The sequence below is a fragment of the Scomber scombrus genome, chromosome 2 (assembly GCF_963691925.1).
Source record: "Scomber scombrus chromosome 2, fScoSco1.1, whole genome shotgun sequence".
Lineage (NCBI taxonomy): Eukaryota > Metazoa > Chordata > Actinopteri > Scombriformes > Scombridae > Scomber > Scomber scombrus.
The window spans coordinates 27,806,433-27,828,939 of NC_084971.1; the positions used below are offsets into that span (position 1 = coordinate 27,806,433).

At 38.4% G+C, this 22,507-nt stretch overlaps 1 protein-coding gene across 1 annotated transcript; it reads right to left on the reverse strand.

The window, feature by feature from the left end:
- Positions 1 to 258: 258 nt before the first annotated feature.
- Positions 259 to 21,820, reverse strand: trip10b (thyroid hormone receptor interactor 10b). Its single transcript, XM_062434640.1, has 14 exons — positions 21,528 to 21,820; positions 14,285 to 14,400; positions 14,105 to 14,158; positions 13,817 to 13,964; positions 13,087 to 13,149; positions 11,617 to 11,721; positions 11,187 to 11,315; positions 10,805 to 10,951; positions 9,214 to 9,375; positions 4,855 to 4,964; positions 3,493 to 3,625; positions 3,256 to 3,323; positions 2,335 to 2,441; positions 259 to 2,237 (listed from the first exon to the last, which is right to left on the reverse strand). Exons 1-14 carry the CDS (start codon positions 21,549 to 21,551, stop codon positions 2,092 to 2,094), a joined length of 1,512 nt encoding a protein of 503 aa, XP_062290624.1. The 5' UTR covers positions 21,552 to 21,820; the 3' UTR covers positions 259 to 2,091.
- Positions 21,821 to 22,507: the final 687 nt, after the last annotated feature.

Sequence of the window (22,507 nt, forward strand, 5' to 3'; positions counted from 1 at the left end):
CTAATGCAATAAATTCATGTGTTTATTTTCTGGTTTTGTGTGTTATGATTTTCATAAATAATACTGCAAGAAACAAAGAAAAATGTTTTTTTTTTTACCTTTTCACTTTATAACTCAAATGATACATGTAAATACATACATTTGCTTTTTAAAAATGGATCATACAATAATACCCATTAAATGTTGAGAAAACGTCTAGTAGTGCAGGGCAGAGAAAGAGATGTGTAAACTGTATATGTCTTTATTCAGAGTGAATTTTTTAAAAAAGTGTTTTTACTTTCCTTAGTTCTTGACACACTGCAACAAGGAACTAAATATCAAAACTCCCCCCTGACACATATCCTGGCGGCAGGACGTCTTGACATTTTGATGAACAGCTCATTTTCATTTGAAAGCAGACTACTGATAAAGGCTTCTGGCCATTATTTCAGAGGATTTAAGATTCAGAAGTCTGAACACACAGGTGACATCACAATCTAAAAACCTTAACTTGGAAAAAGATAAAAACAACCAGAAGGACCAGTTGAACCATGCATGCTTTTGTTAAAAGTTGGAATTCAAAACTGAAAATTAGGACTTAAGAATAGCCTGTTATCCACTTTTGAGTTAGATATTTCATTACTATGAAATGCTATGCTATAATGATGTCTGAAGCTGCAAAAAAGGCTGCAAACCTCAAAAAACGGCAGTTCACCCAAAGTATTTGTGTAATATTTGTGCCACAAATTATAAAATGTTCAGTTCTATTGGTATTTAACTTATTATGAACTTTGATCAGTATTTCCATTGTGCCTTTCTTTTGGTTTTTACCCATCATGCCTAAAATTCACAAAAAATGTTGCTGTAGCAGAGAAGTTATGACAATATGACATGGACTTAAAAGATACGTTCACAATTATTCAAGTCTTCCTTTAAACAATAGTCAGGTGCCCAAATGAAGAGTGAAGCAGGGTTTTCTTGTTGTAATTATTCCTTTTGTTCATACTGACCATTAGAGGATCCTCTCCAAATTTTTCAATATTTTAAAAAAGTATTTTAAATATGAGTGATGGAGGACAAAACCCACAGCCCTCTTTTTGAGCAAAACATGTATTTAAAATGTATCTAAAGATAGCGAAAGTTTCTACATTTAAAGTCTTTTTGTGTGTTTTGACAGTGTTTTCCTGTTAAGCTGGAGTGGAAGGATAGTATCAAGAAAGAGAGAATTGGGCACTAAATGATTTTGACTAATTTGGACAGCCGAAGCCTGAAGCCATATTAGCTTGAAATAATCTTTTAATCACATATTTGCACAGAGGGAAGGATTTTGTGCCCCATCACTTACACTGAAAATGCATTATGGAGGGATGAACAGGAGGAATTAATACAGCAAGGAAAACCTGTTTCAGAGTTCATCTGGGCACCTGATTGTTCTTTTAAGACAGACTTGAAAAACTGTGAACCTATCTTTTCACATGACTGTCCATCGAGGGATATTATAACTTGTGCACTCCCTTGAGTAGTGGTTTTCATCCAGTTATAAGTCATAAAACATCAAATAACTATGATAAAAATAAAAAATAAACTCACATTATCTTATCAGGAAAAGGGGCTTGAGCAGAGGGATGGTGTTAACAAAAAGAAAAAGTTCAGCAGGTTGTTAGAAATGGCAGTGGGAAAAAGTCAAGTGAATGGATATATTTGCGCAAAAGAATGTAGCGTTAAGCTACTACGATGCTGAATATGTTACGAGTCATCACTTAACATTGTGACAAAAAGTTCAGGCATACATTCAAAAGTTTGTTTTCTTAAAGAACTGGAATCTATAAAGATGAGGCAGAACTGACAGTCTCCGTTTAAAGACGGCCTCTCCTGCCACAAGCAGAGACAGGGAGTGTAGGATATTGCAATGAGCCTTGATAACAAGCTTTATAATCACTCACTTTAATCTCGCCATACACGTCACTGGCTGAGATAAAAGTATAGAACAGCTCCAATTATCTGGGATGACTTTGTATTCACCTTTGGCTCGTAACTTGCTTTCCATCACAAACTCTGAGGAAGTGTGTGTGTGTGTGTGTGTGTGTGAGAGAGAGAGAGAGAGAGAGAGTGTTACGGGGTGACTTTAACATAGGCTGAAGGTATATAGCCCTCTTCTCCACTGGCTCTAAGGACTCTCATCCATCCATCTCCTTTATCGTCCTCCATTATACTCAACTGCTCTCCCTCCGTAATGGAAATGGTGCCCTCGCTGTTGCCTGCACACAAACACACAAGTAAAGAGACAAATTTTTTTTAAAAGGCTAAAAAAGGAGATGTATTCATGAACAAGTTGAGCAGACGTAACAAACGTACCTTCAAAGGTGTACAGAGCCGTGCACTGGCCAAGAGGAGTTTCTACATCGTCAAACTCGTCATCAAACTCTGTGTAGATGTTGTGAGACTGGTCAGCTGTAACAACCCTGCAGACACAAATGTACAATGAAAATATTCAAACATACAGTTTCCTCTCTTGTTGTGGTGTTTCGTGCTCCACACATTCACATTTAAAGAAAGAGTTTGACGTTGTGATCTATACTGTACATTTTTTTTGCTTTCTTGCTATGACTAGAAATGAGATACAACATGTTTCATTCTTCTATACCACTACCTGTTTTTTCGTGTGCAAAAAAACCCAACATGAAATCAAAAGACCAAAATAAAATACAAGAAATGAAAATGTCTGTAGCTCCTGAACCAAAGTGACTTCATGCATAAATAAGGTCTAACCAGACAGGACACCTTTCATGTCAGGTTTCGTGTTGAAAGTGTCAGAAACTGGAGGTGATGCAGAAACAGAGAAGGTCTTTGAAGTCAGTAAAAACTGAAAAATATGGTCTGGTTAAAATAAAAACTTGTTTTAAAAAGTCTAAATAGGTTGAGGGTAGTATGGGGCTGTAAATTCAATACCAGGGAACGTGAATACTTGCCTCACATTTAAAGATGATAGCACACAGTATGACGATTCTACAGTGTTTTATTTATGATATGATATAATATGGTCCAGGCACATTTCCAATTGCAAAAAGTAGCATTTTATTACAATTGGATAAAGCCAGGCTAGCTGTTTCCCCTTGTTTGCAGTCTTTATGCTAAGCTAAGCTAACCTGCTGCTGGCTTCATGTTTGCCGTACACGAGAGTGGTATCAATCCTCATCTAATTCTCTAAAAATCTAAGAAGAGAATAAGACTAATTCCAAAAAAAAGTCAAACTATTCATTTAAATACAAGTCTTACCTGTGCGGAGTATTATTGTTGATAGTGTTGGAAGATTCTTCTCCTCCCACTGCTTCTGACAGCCACGTCTGTGATGAACAACCAAAGAGTTTTAGAGAAATGCAATTTGATCTGGCATACACACATTATGTTTGTGTGTGTGTGTGTGTGTGTGTGTGTGTGTGTGTGTGTGTGTGTGTGTGTGTGTGTGTGTGTGTGTGTGTGTGTGTGTGTGTGTGTGTGCGTGTGTGTTTTAACCTCATATTTGGTGAGCTCTCCCTTCAGACGCCCAATGGTTTGGGCAGTCTCTGTGATCTGAGGCTCCAGGCTAGAGGGGTCTCCCATCTGTGGATTCTGCTCATACACACCCTTCATCTTCTCCAGAGCGTCACTGACATCAGACAGAAAGAGAAAAAGTGTTATTGTTTTGGAATCAGTATTGTTTTGGAAATGTAAGCACTCACTAAGGATGTTTCTCTTCTGTGCAGCTCAGCTGATTAGGACAGGAGGGGCGGGTTGAAGATTTTACAAGTTGGGAAGATTTACAGAAGGGACACGTTGAACTACACTATACTATATGTATGACATTAAAGATGTGGTTGAGCTCAAGGCTCTGTGCATGTCAGCAAAGTTCTTTCACACAAAACTTTTAAAGCTGACTTTGTGCATCAGGGCATTGTCATGTTTAAACAGGAAGAGCCCTTCCCCACAGCCAGGAAAAAAACAACCCCAAACCAGAAGCACAAAAATGTATGCACCTTCGGCCATGTAGAGTATGCAGCTAACCTTGTGACATTAAAGTCTGAGAAAGCCAGAGAACAACTTCTAACAGACCTTACTGATTGGATTTATTTGATCATTTAAAAATGCATTTGCATCTGAGACTTGTCTGACAGATAATTTAAAATATATATCAAGGCTAACACAATACAGCTGTAGAAAAAAAAGCTCATTTCCATTGTAAAAATGTACCATTAAAGGCCCTGAAAATACATTTTCTCTATCAGCTTCTTACATTAAGTTATGAGACTCTACATGAACACACAATTTAGTTAGAAGTTAAAACAGTTTTGAGTATATCACGAGTAACTTCTGTATTTGTATTTTCATCTTTCCTCTTCTCACTGCTTGGAAGTTGAAGATGATGTTACATATTTCGATTTTAGCAAGAGGTTGTTCAAGACCATGGTCAATAAAATCTGATCAAACCGCACCCACATAGTCCTGATGAAGCAGAGTAGCTCAGTTTTTGACTTTTAAACTTTTAATAATATTATCTTTGATTATTGTTCATTTGGTCATGGATACCAAATGTTATAGAGAAATCATTTTCTTTCCCGTGCTGTGCCGTATACAGTTCACAAGATTTTAGAGTAATTCAGCCTGAACTAATCAGGTGCCTAACAATTTAAGAATTAAAATGCTTCCCAAAAGACCAAAACATTATATCAAGAATGAAAGTATGTTTGGACGAATTAGGGCTAATCAGGTCAAAAGAGGGGGATTTATGAAGTCTCAGACAACAGTGTGTGTGTGTGTGTGCGCGTGTGTGTGTGTGTGTGTGTGTGTGTGTGTGTGTCAAATGTAATTTTTCAGGAACAACTGCGATGCTATTGTCACCTCTGGTCCTGCGCCTTCTGCAGATCTTTGGAGATATCATCAATCTTCCCTTGCAGCCTCTTCTTCCTCTGCTCCGGAGGAAGGTGAGAGAAATCTTCTGCAGCAGGCGGCTACACACACACACACACACACACACACACACACACACACACACACAAACAAACATATCATGTAACATCATGTATACTACAACCTTATCATTTCTCAGCACCAGATGTCACTCCTCACTGCCTCTACAATCTCTCTCTCTTTCCCAGTGCTAATAATACCTCCGTACTCAACCTGTCAGGTTAATAATACTGCAAATGGAACTTGTTAGACGTTAAAGAAACGTAACAGTAGAGAGCCACATAATTACTCTGTGTCAAAGAAACCAACCTATTCAAGGTATGAAAGCAATGAAGGGAACACAGAAGGAGCACACACAGGTACAGACAAACAGAGTGAACTTTATGACACCTCGTGACACACCTGAATTATCAAAAGGAGAATACCACTGAATCTTATCTGCAAAATGTTGGATTGGTGCATAAAAAATGAATAACTCATTAACAGAAATAACAAGGAAGGCTCTTTCCCTTTGATGTCATACCAATAGTTAAGTAAGTGTTACAATTAAGTGATTTTTTTCAGCACTTCTATAAGCACTTCTTTTGTTTTTCAAAAAGACAAATAATGTATACACACACACAAGAAGAAAATATTAATTATTATTATCATCATTATGATTATAGGGAAATAATGATGTATGATACAAAAGTGATTTAGTAAGATTTTTCTTAAATTGACTCAGTATTACAAAAGATATTGAGAAAGTTCCTGAATCCTCTAAAATATCTGCATCATATTCTGGTTAAAAGCTTTGCTGCTGAGTTCAGTTTGATTATTTTTAGCAAAGCTAGTGAGACTCACAGGTGATGTGACAAAAGCATGAATGACTCTCCATATCTTAAGGTTGAATAGGTGTCGTCTCCATAGAGCGACTCAGAGTTATTTCATAGTATGAGACTATACACTCGCCAAGCACTTTATTAGGAACTCCCCTAATAATCCCATTAAAATACATGAGTTAGGTAAAATGTTAGGAACACTTTTCACTCCACCACCCACTACGATCACAATGATAAACATAAAGTGCAGTTATTACTTTCTGACAATGCTCCCAAAAACTGGAAATGTATAAGCTTTGTAAAAGTAGAATTAATGGCAGACACATTGGGTTGGATTGCATTTGATTGCATATGTGTTGCTAATAAAGTGCTCAGTGAGTGTAGATTTAAGACTGTATCACCAGAATAGCAGCGCTACGCATTGGGAATTGGGTCTAAGAGACAAATTTAGACTCTGTTCAGTGTGTTTGTGTGGAGTATCTAGGACACTGATGCTGGAGTGTCAAACTTGCTGTTGATATATATTTTTGCCACATGTTTTATTCTTCGTTTACCTGTGTGAGCCACCTGATGTAAAAGACACTTTGCAGTAGATATATTATAGAGGGGTGGAAACAGATAAAGATATCACACAATCAAAATGATCTGTATGGGTAGATCCACTTGGATTTAAGTAAGAATTAGTATTTTTGTAATTTAAGTGAACTGACTGTTCAAATATAGGCAACTATATGAGGTTCCTCAGTTAGGTAAGTGTTCTGCTGAAATATAGGCTATGATGAGACATTGTGTGCACTTTCAAAATCTCACAGAAAACTTAGACTACTAGTATGACATCACAGAATAAAGGTTTGGATCTCTGGTTTTTAATTTAGGTAGAAAGCTAAGAATGATTCCTGAAGAGAAAATGGATTGCCCTTTGAGAAAATTGATTTAAACATGAAAGAGTAACTACACCCTGAGAAAATTTGTTTTGCTTGCACTGCCAACTGGGGTCTCAGATACAACAGACCACACCTGGTTACACCCACCTCTGATTACAGGTGTGTGTGGTCAAAGGTTTAACAGATTTTAAGACCCAGTCACACACAGAATTTAAAAACAAAAATCAGAATCATCAAATTAAATACTCTCGTTTTTATTTTCATTATTAATTAATCTGTTGATTATTTTCTCACTTAATAGATTAGTTGTTCAACGATCCCAAAGTCAAAGATGATGTCCTCAAATGTCTTCGTTTGTCACAAGTAACATCCCTGAAGAAAATATTGACAATTGAGAAGATGGAACGAGAGAATTTGGATTTTTTTTTCCTTAAACAATGACTCCAAATCGATGATCAAAATAATTGGTTAATTTGATGGTTGGCAACAAATTGATGAATCATTACAGCTCAACTTTCAACCCACAGAGGTCAATGCAGCACAATCCAGAGTGCAGTTACTCTTTAAGTAGGATTTCCCCATTGTGAACAATCAAGCACCAGAGTACTATACCTAACCACCTTCTTAATTTACTCTCTGTAAAACAGTTGTAAGTGTTACCATGTGCTTTTCACCATGTGACATCTAGACAGAGGGAAGAGAAGACTCAGCATGAGACAGGTACACAACAAACAAAACACCAGGAATACTTTTACAATAACCAGCATGTTTTGGGTTTTTTTTTTACGAAAGCACAAAGACAACATAAGAATGTCTAATATAACAGCTGATTTCCATGAATAGCATCAGTGAGACAAACATATGAGGAAGGAGAGGTTTACAGAACAAGGATATGAAGACGACAGCGAGGAAGGGGGGTGGGGGTGGGGCGGGGCTCGGACCTGAGCTGATGCCAGCCGAGACAGGAGCGTCACTCACCGAGCGAGGTTTGTGAAACGCCTTTAAGGTGGAAATCCTGCTGACAGAGCGATTAAACTCCCTCAGACAGAGAGAGAGGGGGGAGCACTGCAGCTTGGAGAGGGGGAGAGACAGTGGGAGAGGGAGAGTGTGGCTGCCGGGCGGGAAAGGGGACGGGGGAGAGAGGGAAGGAGTTGCAAACTGCAGAGGGGAGAAAAAGAAAAAAGGTGGAGGAACAGGGAGTAGAGGAAGAGGAGCAGAGGAGGGAGAAAATAGCACTGGTGACAAGAGGAAAGAAGAGAAGAAGAGAGTGTCACAGAGATGCAGACATTTTTGTGGTAAAGTGGACAAAGACAGAAAAAAGATAGAGCCACAGGAGTTTCTGGGCAAGTCTGTGCAGCAGACTGGAATTAGAGTTGGCCCCTGAGGGCAACAGGGCGGTGGGGTAAGACATGAGAGGAATGTTGAGTGTCGTGTGTGTTTGTGTGTGTGTGTGTGTGTGTGTGTGTGTGTGTGTGTGTGTGTGTGTGTGTGATTGTTTGTTTTAATGCATCGTTATGAGCGTCATTTTGCATTTCTAAAGGAGCAAGATAATGGGAGAGCCAAGCCCGCATAACTTAATTTTGTTTATAGTTTACAAGTCAAAAGCTAGCTTTTGGGGCTGTTGTCATGGTAACGCAGCCATAAGCTCAAACCTACAAAAATATAGGTATAGGTTAGCTGTTAGTGAAAGGGGAGCTCCATCACTTTTATACATCAAAAGTCTGTTTATAGGTGTTGGGGAGTACAATATGTGACAAAAAACATAAAATATTTTCTGGCTCCAGAGAGAGCTGCATGAAGTCTGATAAAATGCCTCAAGAGATGTCACATTTTTAAATTATTTATAATGTATACAACACACAAAACACCTAGATATCACTTACATACTACCTGTCAATAGGACACGATTAAGACGTAATGTCAAAACATCACAGTCATAATAGGAAATAAGTAATGAATCAAACATTTTAATTTATACATTTTTGGGTGCATTTATTTTGTGAATGGGCATTTTTTAAATTAAATGTATAATTTTAACTGTAATTTATCAAGTGTACTTGCATCATGCAATCAATTTTATGTTGCATTTGGTTTATAATTTAAGTTATATTATTTTAATCAGACTAATTACTGAACTGTCTTAGCTGCAATTTATTCATGGGGTTTGAAATGAATTTAATCTGTATCAAGAGATGTTTTTGCAGGATTTCATTTCATAATTAGAAAATATTTAAAACTTTAAATGAACTACTCTGCTGCACTCTACAATCAGCATTCAGCTCAGTTATTCATGATTACATCCTACACTAACAAATCAATCCTTTCACTGTATTTGAAGAATACAGTGATGATGGTTAGAATGATAAGATAACAATATGTATGTAATATGGATTGTGTTAATTAGACTGATTGTAAAGAACTGGCCCCAAAAAGGACAGAAAGGGATTTTCAAGTTGTCAAAAGCAGAAGCAGGATGAGACAAGAGGGGAGAGGAAGTAGATACCCTTAGGAAGCTACACTTCTGCACTGCTCATGTAAACTGAGGGCCAGGCACATATAATGCGGACATTAGGGTTTAAGTTCACCTTGTTCTTCTTGCCGAAAGGCCACAGCTTGGCGCGCACTTTGGGTGGGTGGAGGCTGGAGTCAGAGGTTGCTGCTTTGATTCCCTGGGTATAGTCTTCAAAATCCACATCTGCAGGTCGCTCGAAACCAGACTTGTGCTGCTCTATGAACAGTATCGAGTCCTGCAAGCAGACCCAGACACTTATTCACAAAGAAACTGATTTTAAGGAAGTGTTAGCTTTATGTGCGTGTCTGTATTTAGGAGGTATCAAACAGAGACTAACTGACACTGGATTTTTGAGGTTGATAATGTATCACTGCCTGTTGTGGGAACTGCAAACTCTCAGACCGCAAGTCCCTAAAGAGGCTAATGGAAACTGCAGAAAGGATCATAGCTGCCTCCCTCTCCCTGCCACAGCTGACATCTGCAAAGCCTGGTGTGTCCGAAAAGTCTCCAACATAGTACTAACCCCTCATACCACTCCCACCATCTACTTGCACTATTGACATCTGGAAAGAGGTTCCAGACCATCCGTGCCAGGTCTGCCAGAATATATAACAGCTCTGAAACTGACGTCCCTCCCCCCCTCCCCCCACCACACACACAGACACACACATATATGTTGTTGGCATGCGAGATATGCATGTTGTTACTTCTGTTGCAAACCAAATTGCCCTTTAGGGACATTAAAGATTTTCAAATCAAAAATCAAATATACATTGAAATGCACCAACCACTTTCTTTCTTTGAAACTGATTTTGCACTATTTTTGGACCATAGTTTGTATCCTGTAATTATATATTTCCTTATTTATTATATTTATTATTAATCCTACATGGCACACAGCGCCAAATCCCATATTGTAAACAGACCTTATTTATTGGGAATACCACAATAATGTACAGTACAATATGCAGGAAAGTACTATTATTGCACCTAAACATATTCAGCAGTACCAACACAAGACAGGACTATGGCTGACCAGTTTATACCTGTTTTTAGTGATTGTAGATCTATTTATTTATTTATTTTAATCTTTAGTGACTTTTACTGGTGTCTCGTCTGTCATTTATGTTGTAGAAGTACCAATAAAGGACTTGATAACAATACATTGGCCCATATTCATTTTTTAACATAACCACATAATTACTGAATTATTGAACAGTAAGTTTTAAATAGTGAACTTCACTGTATTTAAACCTAATTTACAAAGAAAAGACAAAAACAACAAAGAAAAGCAACCCCGACCCAGACGAACCAGTCACAGCATGTATCCGTCAGACCAATGGCACAGATTAAATCTCTTCAAGTATTTGTTGGCATACTGTTTATTTAGATTTTAGTGCATCATTACATATAAAATGACGCTGTTTAAAAAAGATATTTCTCTTTTTTCCCCTCTTCAATCTATTTAAATACAGTAAGTGGTTACCAGCAATGATTTGTTTTTCCAATGGAACATGAACGTCAACCACCAGAAGTTGTCATCATTATGTGGTATTATTGTGTGTCATTTAATCCTATGCGGGCTGGATCATTTTAATGGTATGACATGAAATCAAAACTTGAATCCCTTCACTCATATTGTGTCACAAACATCTTGCACTTGCCTGTTTCTCATCAATTTTCCCGCCTGCTGAAGAGATTCCCTCTAGACATTTGGAGATAATGGGCAGCACATTCTTCTCCATGTCTGAAAACTGGCAGTAGCCCTCCGCCAGCCGCCGGATCCTCCGCTCATCCATGTCCTGCATATTCTGTTCGGCACGCAAAGATACACACACAAGTTAAAGCCTCCTTAAATTTCGTACTATATTCACACTGTGTGTTTGTAAAGTGAACATTTCAGTGCATATGAACACACTGGAGAAAGGTAATATTTGAAAGGTAAAACAAGGGTGTGTAGGGTTTGTATTACACCATGTGACGTGTGAGCTCTGCCTAGTTGAACTGCATTGTGTATGTGTGCGTTTATGTGTCTCATTGTCTCACATTGAAGATCTGCGGTATCTCTGTGTAGTAAAAGATGTTCTGTTCCTTGTTGTATTTCTGGAGCTGTGCTGCATAGTCGTTCCTGCACTCCTCCGCCGTGTGTGTGCGGGCATGGGCATGCTGCTTGGCCTTTAGAGCGAAGGATAAATGGAACAACGGAAGACAGAGGGAGCAGAAGATGAGAGGATACAGGTAAGGAAAAAGAGCAAGAGATGCAAAACAAAATGCCAAGAGGGAGAAATGCAGGAATAGATGGAAGGGAGGGAGACACAAGGAGGGAGGAGTGGCCACAGAAGCAGAGAGAGAGACAAGAAAACAGGGGTAAAAAAAAAGTTCAAGGATTTTCTTTTACTGAAAATATCTTTAAAAAATGGGAGAAAAAAAAAAACTGTGTTCAGCTGTAGATGATAATGTGTGTGTGAGTGTTTACTTTCTCGACATCCAGCCTGGTGGCATTGAGGTCGTTTTCTGTTTTCTCTGCTTGTTGTGTGGCTTTTTCCGCCTCCGCCCACTCCTTGGCAAACCGCTTTTTGGTCTGCAGGCATGAACACACACATACATACAAACACACACACATTTATACCAGACTGACTAGAGTATCAGAAGTAATAATGGTGCAAAGGTCAGAGAATTGCATCTAAAAATACAAGGGGATCAAACACATTATCTTGTGTTCACTCAAATTACAAACAAAGTATACATATATATATAAATATAGCATTTCTTCAACTTTAGTGGTATCTAATCACGCAGATAGTTTTGGTTTTATTTGGCTGGGCTTTGAGATGTCTGTCTCAAAGATTTCTGCTGCCACCATGAGAAAAATGGAAGTGAATGGCATTTAGTTTGGAGTTAAAAATATGTTTAAAAATATTCTGTAGCAAATTGTTGTTCTAGGTAACAAGTGTCGACATTACTTTAGATAATCCACATACCTTGCTATGATCATTCTACACTGAAACTGAGTAATACAGTACCAGTCAAAGGTTTGGACACACCTTCATATTCACTTGAATTAAAAAATATGCCCAAACTGAAGTTTGAAAGAAAGCAGCTCACAGTGAGGTCAGGGGATTAACAAGAATAAACAGGGTTATTGTTTCTGGAAAAGATATTCATGAACACAAAATGCCATTCACCACAACCATTCATCTATTAAAACAGGAAGGAGAAGCAGAAATCTCAGAAACAAGGAAATAAAACATGAATGGTAACACTTTATTTTGCAGGTATGCAAATTTCTAATAATTACCAAACATTTCCCTATGAGGATTCTCTGAGAGAGTCATGTAAAGCAGCTCCACCAAAAATGCAAAAATGTGGTACTTATTTGTCTACAGGCAAGCACACAATTCAACACATGAATGATGAAGTTTCAAACAATACAATAGTAGTATTAAATAGTATTTAGTTGGGTTGAAATGGAGTTCAAGGAAGTTTCTCGAGTCAACCAACTGCTTTTAGAGTCAACACAACTAGCTTAAGTAACTCAATACATGTCACTGATCTTTGGCTCTATTTTCCCTTTTAAAAAATGTGCCAAATGAAATGGTTATATCAAGGAAACCATAAAAAAGATGTTAGGAAATGTAAAAAAAAATAACAGACCCCTCAACTGAACATTTGAATTCAAGCCCATTTTTTCTTCATCTATTAATTTATTCAATGTTCTCACTCATTTATTACTGTACACTCCCACTGGCCTAACTATACTGTAACTAAGTGTATGAATCCCTCTTTCAACATCTTTCAGTGATTGTAAAAAAAACTATCTGCTTGATTACATACCACAAGAGAAAAAGTGAGAATTTATTTCAATAATTTGGGTGAAATAACCCTTCAAATAACAATAACTTGATTCAAAGTAGAAATCTGCAAGCAGCAACAACATGTGACTCACACTTTCTAGGTGTTTGAAGCTGCTCTCTAAATTCTGCTGGGCTTTCTTGGCATCTGTCAGGTGCTGGGGAAAGAAGAGGTTAGAGTAAAAATGATGCAGTTTAAACTTGAAGTGCATATAAATGAACGTCTGTTACCTTCAGGCCCTTGTCTAATGGGCTCACGCAATGCTAAATAAGCCTATCACTGCAAGATAAATCTGTATTTCACATTATACAAGAGCTTAATCTGGTGTCAGCTTTGATATTCCCCTGTTGGCCAAATGAATGCTTACTGCACATGCTCTATGGGCAGAGCATGCTAGAGACTTCTGCTTTCCAAGCTGGTTAACTTCTGCTTACTTAAACAGGATAAAATCATTTTTTAATGCAGCTCTTTAAGATTTTCCAAATGTTATTGAACCAAATGGAACACATTCTGATAGTGAAACAAGTCATTTTGCAGGTGTCAAAGCAATTTATTCACTGTTTTACAGCCACAACAGTAGTGACGGACTAGGCTACAGTAGAGCCTGTGACGTCAGCATGTGTCAACAGTGTTTTTGTAATTACTCTCACTGCCAGAAAGGCTAAACAAAAATCCCACACTCCAGCTTTAAGATGTTGAGAAAGCGTACCAGAGCAATTTGCAACATGCCACACTTCTCTGTTCCTTCTTTCTTCCCTTCTCTCTCTCTCTCTCTACACCCCTCCACCTCCCTCCAGCCCAGTGTTTTTCCTCCCTTTCCTCACTGTTTTGCGTTCTTGTTTGAGGTCCTGAAGGTACTTTGTGAGTTCGACACAGATGCCGGTCATCATGTTTTCAGCGATGAGCTCCCGTTGGCCGGCGTAATCGTTCAGCTCGTTTAGGATCTCCTGTAATGATTCGTGATTGCTGAATCTGAAGCAGAAAAGAGGGATAAATTTAAACAAATTATCACGGCAGGAGAGACCAATATTTCATTGTTTTATATATATATATAAAATGTAAAAAATAAGAGAGGTGAAGAAGAAACAATGGACATTTCATCGTTCTCTCACTTGCAATCTAGCTCTTCTTTGCTCCCTCGTTTTGCATATTTCTTCGTCAGACTCCTGTTTTTGGAAGCAGTGTGAAATTATGTTAATATAAATGTCATTACATTTCTGTCAATAACATTCAGACAGAAAACAAGCTCACACACACACACACACACACACACACACACACACAGGGCACACCTGAGTTGCTTGGCGTAGTTTTGTTCAATCTCTGTCCGTTCCTTTACAAACTTTATGTAACGTTCCACCAGGTCGAGGCCCGATTGCGTATGCTTGTCGATGACGTCATACTGGTCCTAAAAGAGGAACAACATGAAGCCACATGTATTACACATAATATGCCCTCAAACACATCTGATGAGAAACAGCAAACCACATCTGACACAGTGCACTCATAAAGGTGTTCCTACTGTAACTGTGTTTCCTTGAAATGAAACGATGATTATGGTGTTGAAGTACACGGTCGCCCATAAAGTTGGAATAGTTTAGTTGTCAGACACATTCCTCTTTTTATTTTCTATTTATACACATCAGTAATCACCTTTGACCAGGTGAAATAAGATTGATTAATACAATTTTGAAAATATATACACTTTATCTATAAAGAATAAATCACATTTTCACAATCATTTCATGGAAAGAGGTAAAATATTTTATTCCAACATAATGGGCGACCGTGTATGTTTTCCTGATGTTGGGGGTGGAAGACTTGTAGCCCTTATTAGACCTGTAACTAACTCATATAGCTTGTTTTATTTGACCAATAGTCTAAAGATGTTACAAATGAAAGAAAAAAAAGGTATATGATAGAGAGTAGCTGCGCCAAAGATGAGCTCCTGAATACATCTCAAACTGACTGCCAGACCTAAAGAAATTGGGACACTTTGTAAAATAACCTTCAAATACTCTTCAGAAAGGACTCTGGAGGGGAGGTGGCAGCGACGAACAGCAAGAACAGAAGGAGAAACTGCACTGAAGCAGCAAAGGGGGTTTTCTGTGGGTACAAGAGGAGGTACTAAAGGATCCCTGTTGGCAGCATTCCCTCTCTCCCTCTCTGTCTCTCTCTCTCTCTTTGTCTCTTTAAGCTGGTGTGATGGATGCATGACCAACACTTGGGGCATCCTCTGACTACGCAGTATTGGTTTTGTCCATGCCTACGTCAACATCTGTGTCATCGTGTGAAGCGCAGGGGAAATATATGTCTATGATCGTCAGTTTCTTTCGAATAATTGTAACAAAGACTTCTGCTTAATGAGCTGAGCGAGTTTTGTCTGCTACGCCCAGTGGGCCCAGAGGAGACCACGGCCCTGCCTGGAGCTGCGCCTGAGAGGAAACATCGAAAGCGCTGCGACAGCAGGGCAAGCACACCAGCTTTCAACATCAAACTGAAACATGCACTTTAATGCATTGTGCTGCTTTGATGGGAATATACATGTATCCCTTCTGTTGTTGCTGAGCTGCTGTGGATTGGGAGGAACAGCATTTCTTTTTTATATATACCAGTTTGAAGAAAATGACAAAAAAAACTCAATATTGAATCTTGAAAGAAAAGCATCAAATCCTCACATTTGAGCAGCTGGAACCAGAGAATGTTACTAAAATGATTAATAGATTATCAAAGTAGTTGCCAATACATTTTCTGACAATCATATAATTAATCAATCAACCCTGTGTTTTTGTACAAAGTCCAATTTGAAGACGGGACTATGGCCCCTAAACATACAGACCATGACACCAGAGAAGTGTTCTTAAACAGTTCCTCCAGGATTACACAGAGGTCTTTGTGATTATTGCTTGAAAACTACTACCGATGAAGTCAATCACCTCATTGATAAAAAGCATACTGCACATCACAGAAACAAATATATTGAAGTCAAGAATTTTGTATTTATTTTCTGGCCCACAGGCTCAAAGTTATTAAAAAAAAATACTGTACTTGAGTTGCATTTATAAGCGTTTATTAAATATACTGTCACCTCATCATTACCATTAAATAAAATTGGTCAATAACACCATTAATATATAATCCATTAACATAAAGATAGTGTTCATTGATATGTTAGAGGTAGATTATGTCCTTCTGCTATCTGAATAACACATCTACTTGTTCTGAACTGAATGCAAACATCATTTGGGAACTGCTGTGCTCAGTCTGTGGTATCATTTTTGTTGGCAGGTGAGATTTGTCCATCTTCCACCTGAATGCACGCTAAATGCTGCTGTAACAGAAGTTAACACAACACAAAATGTGACACTTGGTCCAAATCACAAGCGGTCCTTTAATTTGGCTATTTCATGTGGAAAAGTTTGGAAAATTGCAAACTCTCGCAAATATAGCTGAGATTTTTTGAATTTGTGTTAATTACTGCAATCACAAAATCACAATTTGTCATGTGTTTCACCTGCTGAGAGCAAACTGAAGGCACAAAAACCCTTAAACGAGTGAAGATGACAATAAAGTCTTAGCAGAGCACCAGCAGAAAAGATATCAGGTGTTCGTGTTAAAGGGTCGTAGACTGCAAAGAACTTGACACTGAATTTTATCTTAATATTAATTTGTCCCCTACAACTGAGGGACTGTTCCTACATAGTTCATCAGATGGATGTCAACACCAAATTAAAGTCATTAATTGTCATTATTTAATGTTTAAAAAAAAGTCAGTTACATTTGGTTTCAGTTGAATAATCACGACTGGCACAGTTTTACGACAGTTACGGTTCACTGACGTTGCTACGTTCACCATTTTATCTGATCTGTGTTCAGATAAATATTGACAGGAATCTATTTTCCACTCCACATATTTCCTTGTTAGAACATTATCTGCATGTACTCTTTCGTTTCAGACTCTTTTGATTTGTGAGTTTTTGCTAATACAAGTTTCTGAGTAGCTGTTAACTGTTAAATTAAGCTACTACAGGCCTCGACCTCAATGATAAACATATAGTTGCTGTATTAGATTGCACAGGTGTTCCTAATAAGATGCTCTGTAGATGTAGATACTTTTATAACATCAACCTTTGGCACTGTGATACTGTAGGCCTGCAAGCTGCAAGTGACAGAGAGAGAGAGAAAGATACAACAAAGGTCCCTGGTCAGACTGGAACTGATTATTTTCTTGATTACTCGAATTATTTGGTCTATAAAATGTCAGAAAATCGCTTTAACGATCACCGTCACCGTTTTCTAAACCCAATGTGATGCCATCAAATTGCTTCTTTTGTTCAGCCAACCGTCCAAAACAACAAAAACAAAGATATTCAGTTTACAATGGCATTAAAAAAAGAGCAAATTCACACAACCGAGAAAGTGGGTTTAGAGAATGTTTGAAAAAGCGACTTAAATTAATAATTTATCATTAAAGTGGTCCAAACTAAATCTATGGCCCCACCGGCTACATGCAGGCTCTGACCACAGAAGCATCTGACATACAGACACTAATAATCACCCTTTATTGCAATTAATTAGTATTTTCATAATCTATTAAGTTTAGGTCATTGCCTCACTTAAGTGTCTTAATTGTTTGGACCAGTCAGCAAATAGCAAAATAATTCAAATCACAAGGTTGTAGAGCTCAAAGACATGTCATGAAGTTTCTTTTTTTTGTCCAACCAACAAATAAAAAGCCAAATATTGAGAATCTACTCTGCGACTGTGAATATTTGCTTTTAAATTGCTTTACCGATCAGTCAATTTGGGGCTGCAGCTAATAATTAGCTGTATTTACATTATCAATTAACCTGGTGATTATTTTCTCGATTTATTATTAGTACAATTAGTTGTTTGGTCTATAAAATGGTGAAAAATGTTAATCACTGTTCCCCTAAAGCTCAACTTGACATCCTGATGTCCTGAATTGTCTTGACCAACAGTCCACAACTCAACGACATTTAGTTTAATGTCAACATATTCACATTTAAGAAGCTGGAATTAGAGAATTCACTTTTTTTTTCTTAAACAATTGACCGATTATAAAAATAGTTGGCAATTCATGTAACAGTTGGCAACTAATCAATTAATCAACTAATTGCTGCAGCTCTAAAAATCTATTTCTATAATAGCAGCAGAATAATTTAGCAGATTAATAATCACCTCAGCGCTGACTGGATTGCTGCCAGTTGTACAACATTTAAACCTCAGTATGAAATGTATCAGGCTATAGATCTACCACAGGTGGAAACGAAGAATAACCCTCTACATAAACAAACACACACAAACAAATACACACACACAAACAAATACACACACACAAACACACACACAGAGAGAGAGAGAGAGACACGCCCCGCAGTATCCTACTCTATGCAATTCATTCTGTCACACATATAGAAAATGTACAAAGGCGTACTTGAGAATAAAAGCGAACACCTGCATTAGTCTCCATTCAACATTCCTCTCTCACTATACACAGTTACACACGCACACACACTCAAACCTGTTAAACAGGTAACATTTGTCCTCTCGGTCCACACTGGCTTTTATCTACAGAGTCTAATGACATCCAGTAAAGACCAATGTTTATGTTTAACAGTAGAGAACATTAGATGCACAAAGTAACAGGGCGGTTCAACCTTTTAATTGTTCATGTGTGTGTGTGTGTGTGTGACTCTGTCTGTATGTATACGTGTGTGTGCAATGAAGCTGCAAGGCCTTTTGGAGCCAGAGATATAGATATTGAGTCCTCAGAGGAGGGGAAGCTAAATAGAGATCCTGCAGTAACACAGTTTGCCATGTCCTGAATACCAGAGAGCTGGGAGGAGGCAGGGAAGGAACCTGATTAGAAAACACACCAAGACAATGGGTGAAATAGCTGTTGTTGTATTGTGTTTTTGTCATTGTTGTTGTTGTTGTTATTGAAGGAGATGTTAAAAGGTCTTATGAAGAGTCTTTGAGATATATTCCTACATGTGTGTCTCACTCCTGTGGCTACACCCCATTAATTTGTAGTACATGTTTGTGTGAAAGGAGGAAATACTGATAGTGACACGGAGAGGGTTCAGGAATGAGATAATCATTAGCTCAGTGTGAACCTCCGCCCTGTGACTGACGGTCCCAGGGGCCTCTCCAAACTCGGGAACCAGTCGGACTCGTCCCTCCCCTCACTGTGACGCAACACTGGCAGCGGCAGCAGCAGCGTTTCCTGATCCAGGCTGATCTGAGGTCAGACTCTGGCACACCTCAATCACACTGTAAGCTACGGTGAAACTACCCAGTGTGTGAAAGGATTGTCTTTGTGTTGATACAGGACGTCTGTTTAATCAGCTGACACCTTTGTCCTGTTCTCTACATTGTTGTTGTAATTAAGGAGACCCTGCTTTGGGTCAGCGCAGGTAAAAGTCACATTAGGGCTGTAACTATTACTATTTTCATGACTGATAAACATGCAGATTACTAGTATCTCCTCCATTAACTCATTAATAGTTTAATACAAAACTGTAGAAAACCTCAAAGTGACACCTTGAACATGGCTTTCTTTTTGGTGTGTCAAACTAACTAACTAACCCCAGAACTCAAAGGTATACAGTTTACCATCGTTTACGAAAAAGAAAAGCAGAACATTTAAACTGGAACTAGATCCTGTTAAATATTTACACAAAAAAAGGTTTAGAGATTTACTGATTATCAAAACAGTTGCTCATACAGCTTCAATGATTAAAGGTTCACTGACTCTCACTTGTAAGATGTGAGGATGTGCTGCTTTTTATTTCTCTTATGTGATTGTAAGCTGAATATTTTGGGGGTTTTGGGCTATTTTGATACGTTAGCTTGAACTTGAAAAAGTGTGATGAGCATTATTCACTAATTTCTGACATCAACAGACCAGACAATTAGTAAAATCGTGAAATAATCAGGAGATTCCATCGATAATAAAATATAATCATTAGTTGTGGCCCTAGGTTGCAATTAACCTACTAATCATTTCAGCTCCAGCTCAGACATGTTGCTTTTTTTCTCAGAGTACAATCTGATGAAACCACCATCTATCAGATCCTCTCAATCACAACATGAGCTGCAGCTGAATCACTTTCAACTTCATCTCTTTAGGAACAAACTCAGCATTAAACAGCCTCACCCAGTGTGTGTTGAAATGTGGGATAATCTCACAGGCATGTACTCAGACTCTGACCACAATCACAGCAGGATTTGGGCAAATTAGTCGTGTTTGCTCTTCATCGCCGGCTACTAAACCAACTGGAATGAACAATCTAAGTCAGGACATTTTGTCTGAGCCAAAAGACACACAAGCCTACAAGAAGTCATCAGTCAGTCAATAAAATGTATCAACTACTTTAATCATGGATTAACTGTTTGTCATTTTAGAGCTACAACAATAAGTCAGTTGATAGAAACTCAATCAGCAAATATCTAAATAATCAAATAATCATTTGTCACCTTTTAAGCAAAAAGGCCAAAATAATGTCTGATTTCAGGCTCTCAAATGTGAGAATTTGCAGCTTTTCTTTGTCATATCTGACATTAAATTCATAATCTTTAGTTTTTTAAGATGGTCAGTCACTAAAAACAAACAAATCAAAGACGTCACTGTGGCCTCTTGTGAATGCCATTAGAAGTTTTTTCACATTTAATAAACAAAACGTTTCACCCAGAAAATAATCTGCTGATGAATCAATGATATAAATAATTGCAGCTGGTTTATGAAGAAATTCTCTGGTTTCAGCTTCTCAAATGTGAAGACTTCCTGTTTTTCTGGCTATAAGTAGAATATGTTTTGGTTTGGACTGCTGGTCAGACATTTTGTACAAATAACAGAAAATAATAATAATAAAAGTAATAAAAGTGATCATTAGTTGTGGAAATTGATCACTGGCCTCCCCAGTTTCAGTCCATGAGTGATGAGGAGGCTGGCTGACCTGAAGACTGTCAATGTGACTCACAGCTGAGCCTCTGACCAGATGCAGAGACGCATGAGCTTTCACCACAGGAAAGCCAGGCAAGAAAAACTTCCTGAGAACATGTTGCCACAAAAAGGAAAAGCTCAGGTTTAAGCATGCACGAAAAGGAGGACACAGAAAGGGCAGAGATGGTGGACTAGGCTGCACCTTAAGCATACAGTATGTAAGATAAGTGCAAAGCCTCTCTGTGGCCAGTAAAAGCAATAAACCAGCTCCCCCCCCCCCCCTCCTCTGCTTATGATAAGGTATGCAGCAGGAGTTGCGAAATCCTCTGGCTGCAAGCTTTTACAGATAGACTCCTGCTGTTGTCTTGTATCCTACTCTGGATTACTTAACCACGGCCTACAGTGGAAAAACAAGAGACCCGTATGTGTAGGCTTCACTGTGTCTAGGCAAACAATAGCAGGACAGATTTCTCTCTTAAGGGATGTTGAAGGCATTTTTAGTGAAATGATCCCTGAGGGCTCCACTTCTACTTCTTCTTCTCCTTCTGTGTCAGCTGTCAACTTACCCAAAGATCAGTTCCCCAGTCCATATTGACAGGAGTTCAGATTCCTCGCTGTTGTTTTGTGACAAAAAAGGAGGCGGAAAGCAACGACCAGGTGGTGGTGAAAAGGAAAAGAAAAACTCCTCTCGTCTCCAAAGATTCCACAAAACTTTAAGAGTCGCGAAAGCGGAGATGGCGGAGGAAATGTTTGGAGGAAGTCTACGCCTTCTCCTTGGCACGGACGGCTGTCCTGTTTCTTCTAGCCAGCGAGAGGAGAGAAAAAATATGTTCAGCCGCTTTTTCCTGAAACAAGTTTGGGTCCCAGAGAGAGAGAGAGAGAGAGAGCGAGCGAGAGAGATAGAGAGAGAGTGAGTGAGAGAGAGAGAGAGAGAGAGAGAGAGAGAGAGAGAGAGAGAGAGAGAGAAAGAGAGAGAGAGAGAGAGGTGGGAAAACCAAGCAGCGCCGTTTGGGTTAGTTTTATCTTAAAGAAGCAGCTGGCAGATGCTCCTGAAAGCGGAAACTTTGCGTAAACGCGCACAGTTTATTATGTATACATATTTTCTCTGTCAGTAAAACACGATCAGACTGGGAACTGGGCTGGACATTATTTGGACAGGAACACATTTTATGACTATCATTGCACCTGAGAGAATAAACTGGAATAAATCACTGGCTGAGGGACAAGTCTTTGGTCGGTTTGGTGCTCCACTTTGGTCCAGACTGAAATATTTCAACAACTGTTGAATGCCTTTAAATGTTGTACATTCATGATCCCCAAAGGATAAATCCTACTGACTTTGCTGGGTGCTACTTTAGTGTATTCATAGTCCTCCAGCGCCACCAGCAGGTTGACATTTTCAATTTGCCTGTATAATTATTGATCTATTGATTTAGAAAGTTTATTTCTTCATGGAGATAAATTAATGTTACCCAACATTTACAAATAGTTTGCAATCCTCAGTCCAAGATGGGCCTTAAACAGTAAAGTAAGTACATACAAAACC

Bases quoted from the DNA above. Each gene is read 5' to 3' on its own strand.
- trip10b (XM_062434640.1), bottom strand. From the start codon at position 21,551: ATGGACTGGGGAACTGATCTTTGG. The intron at 3,626-4,854 runs GTGACAATAGCA...GTCTGATGTCAG, and splicing joins CAGAAGGCGCAGGACCAGAG to TGACGCTCTGGAGAAGATGA. The intron at 2,442-3,255 runs GTAAGACTTGTA...TTGTGTCTGCAG, and splicing joins AACAATAATACTCCGCACAG to GGTTGTTACAGCTGACCAGT.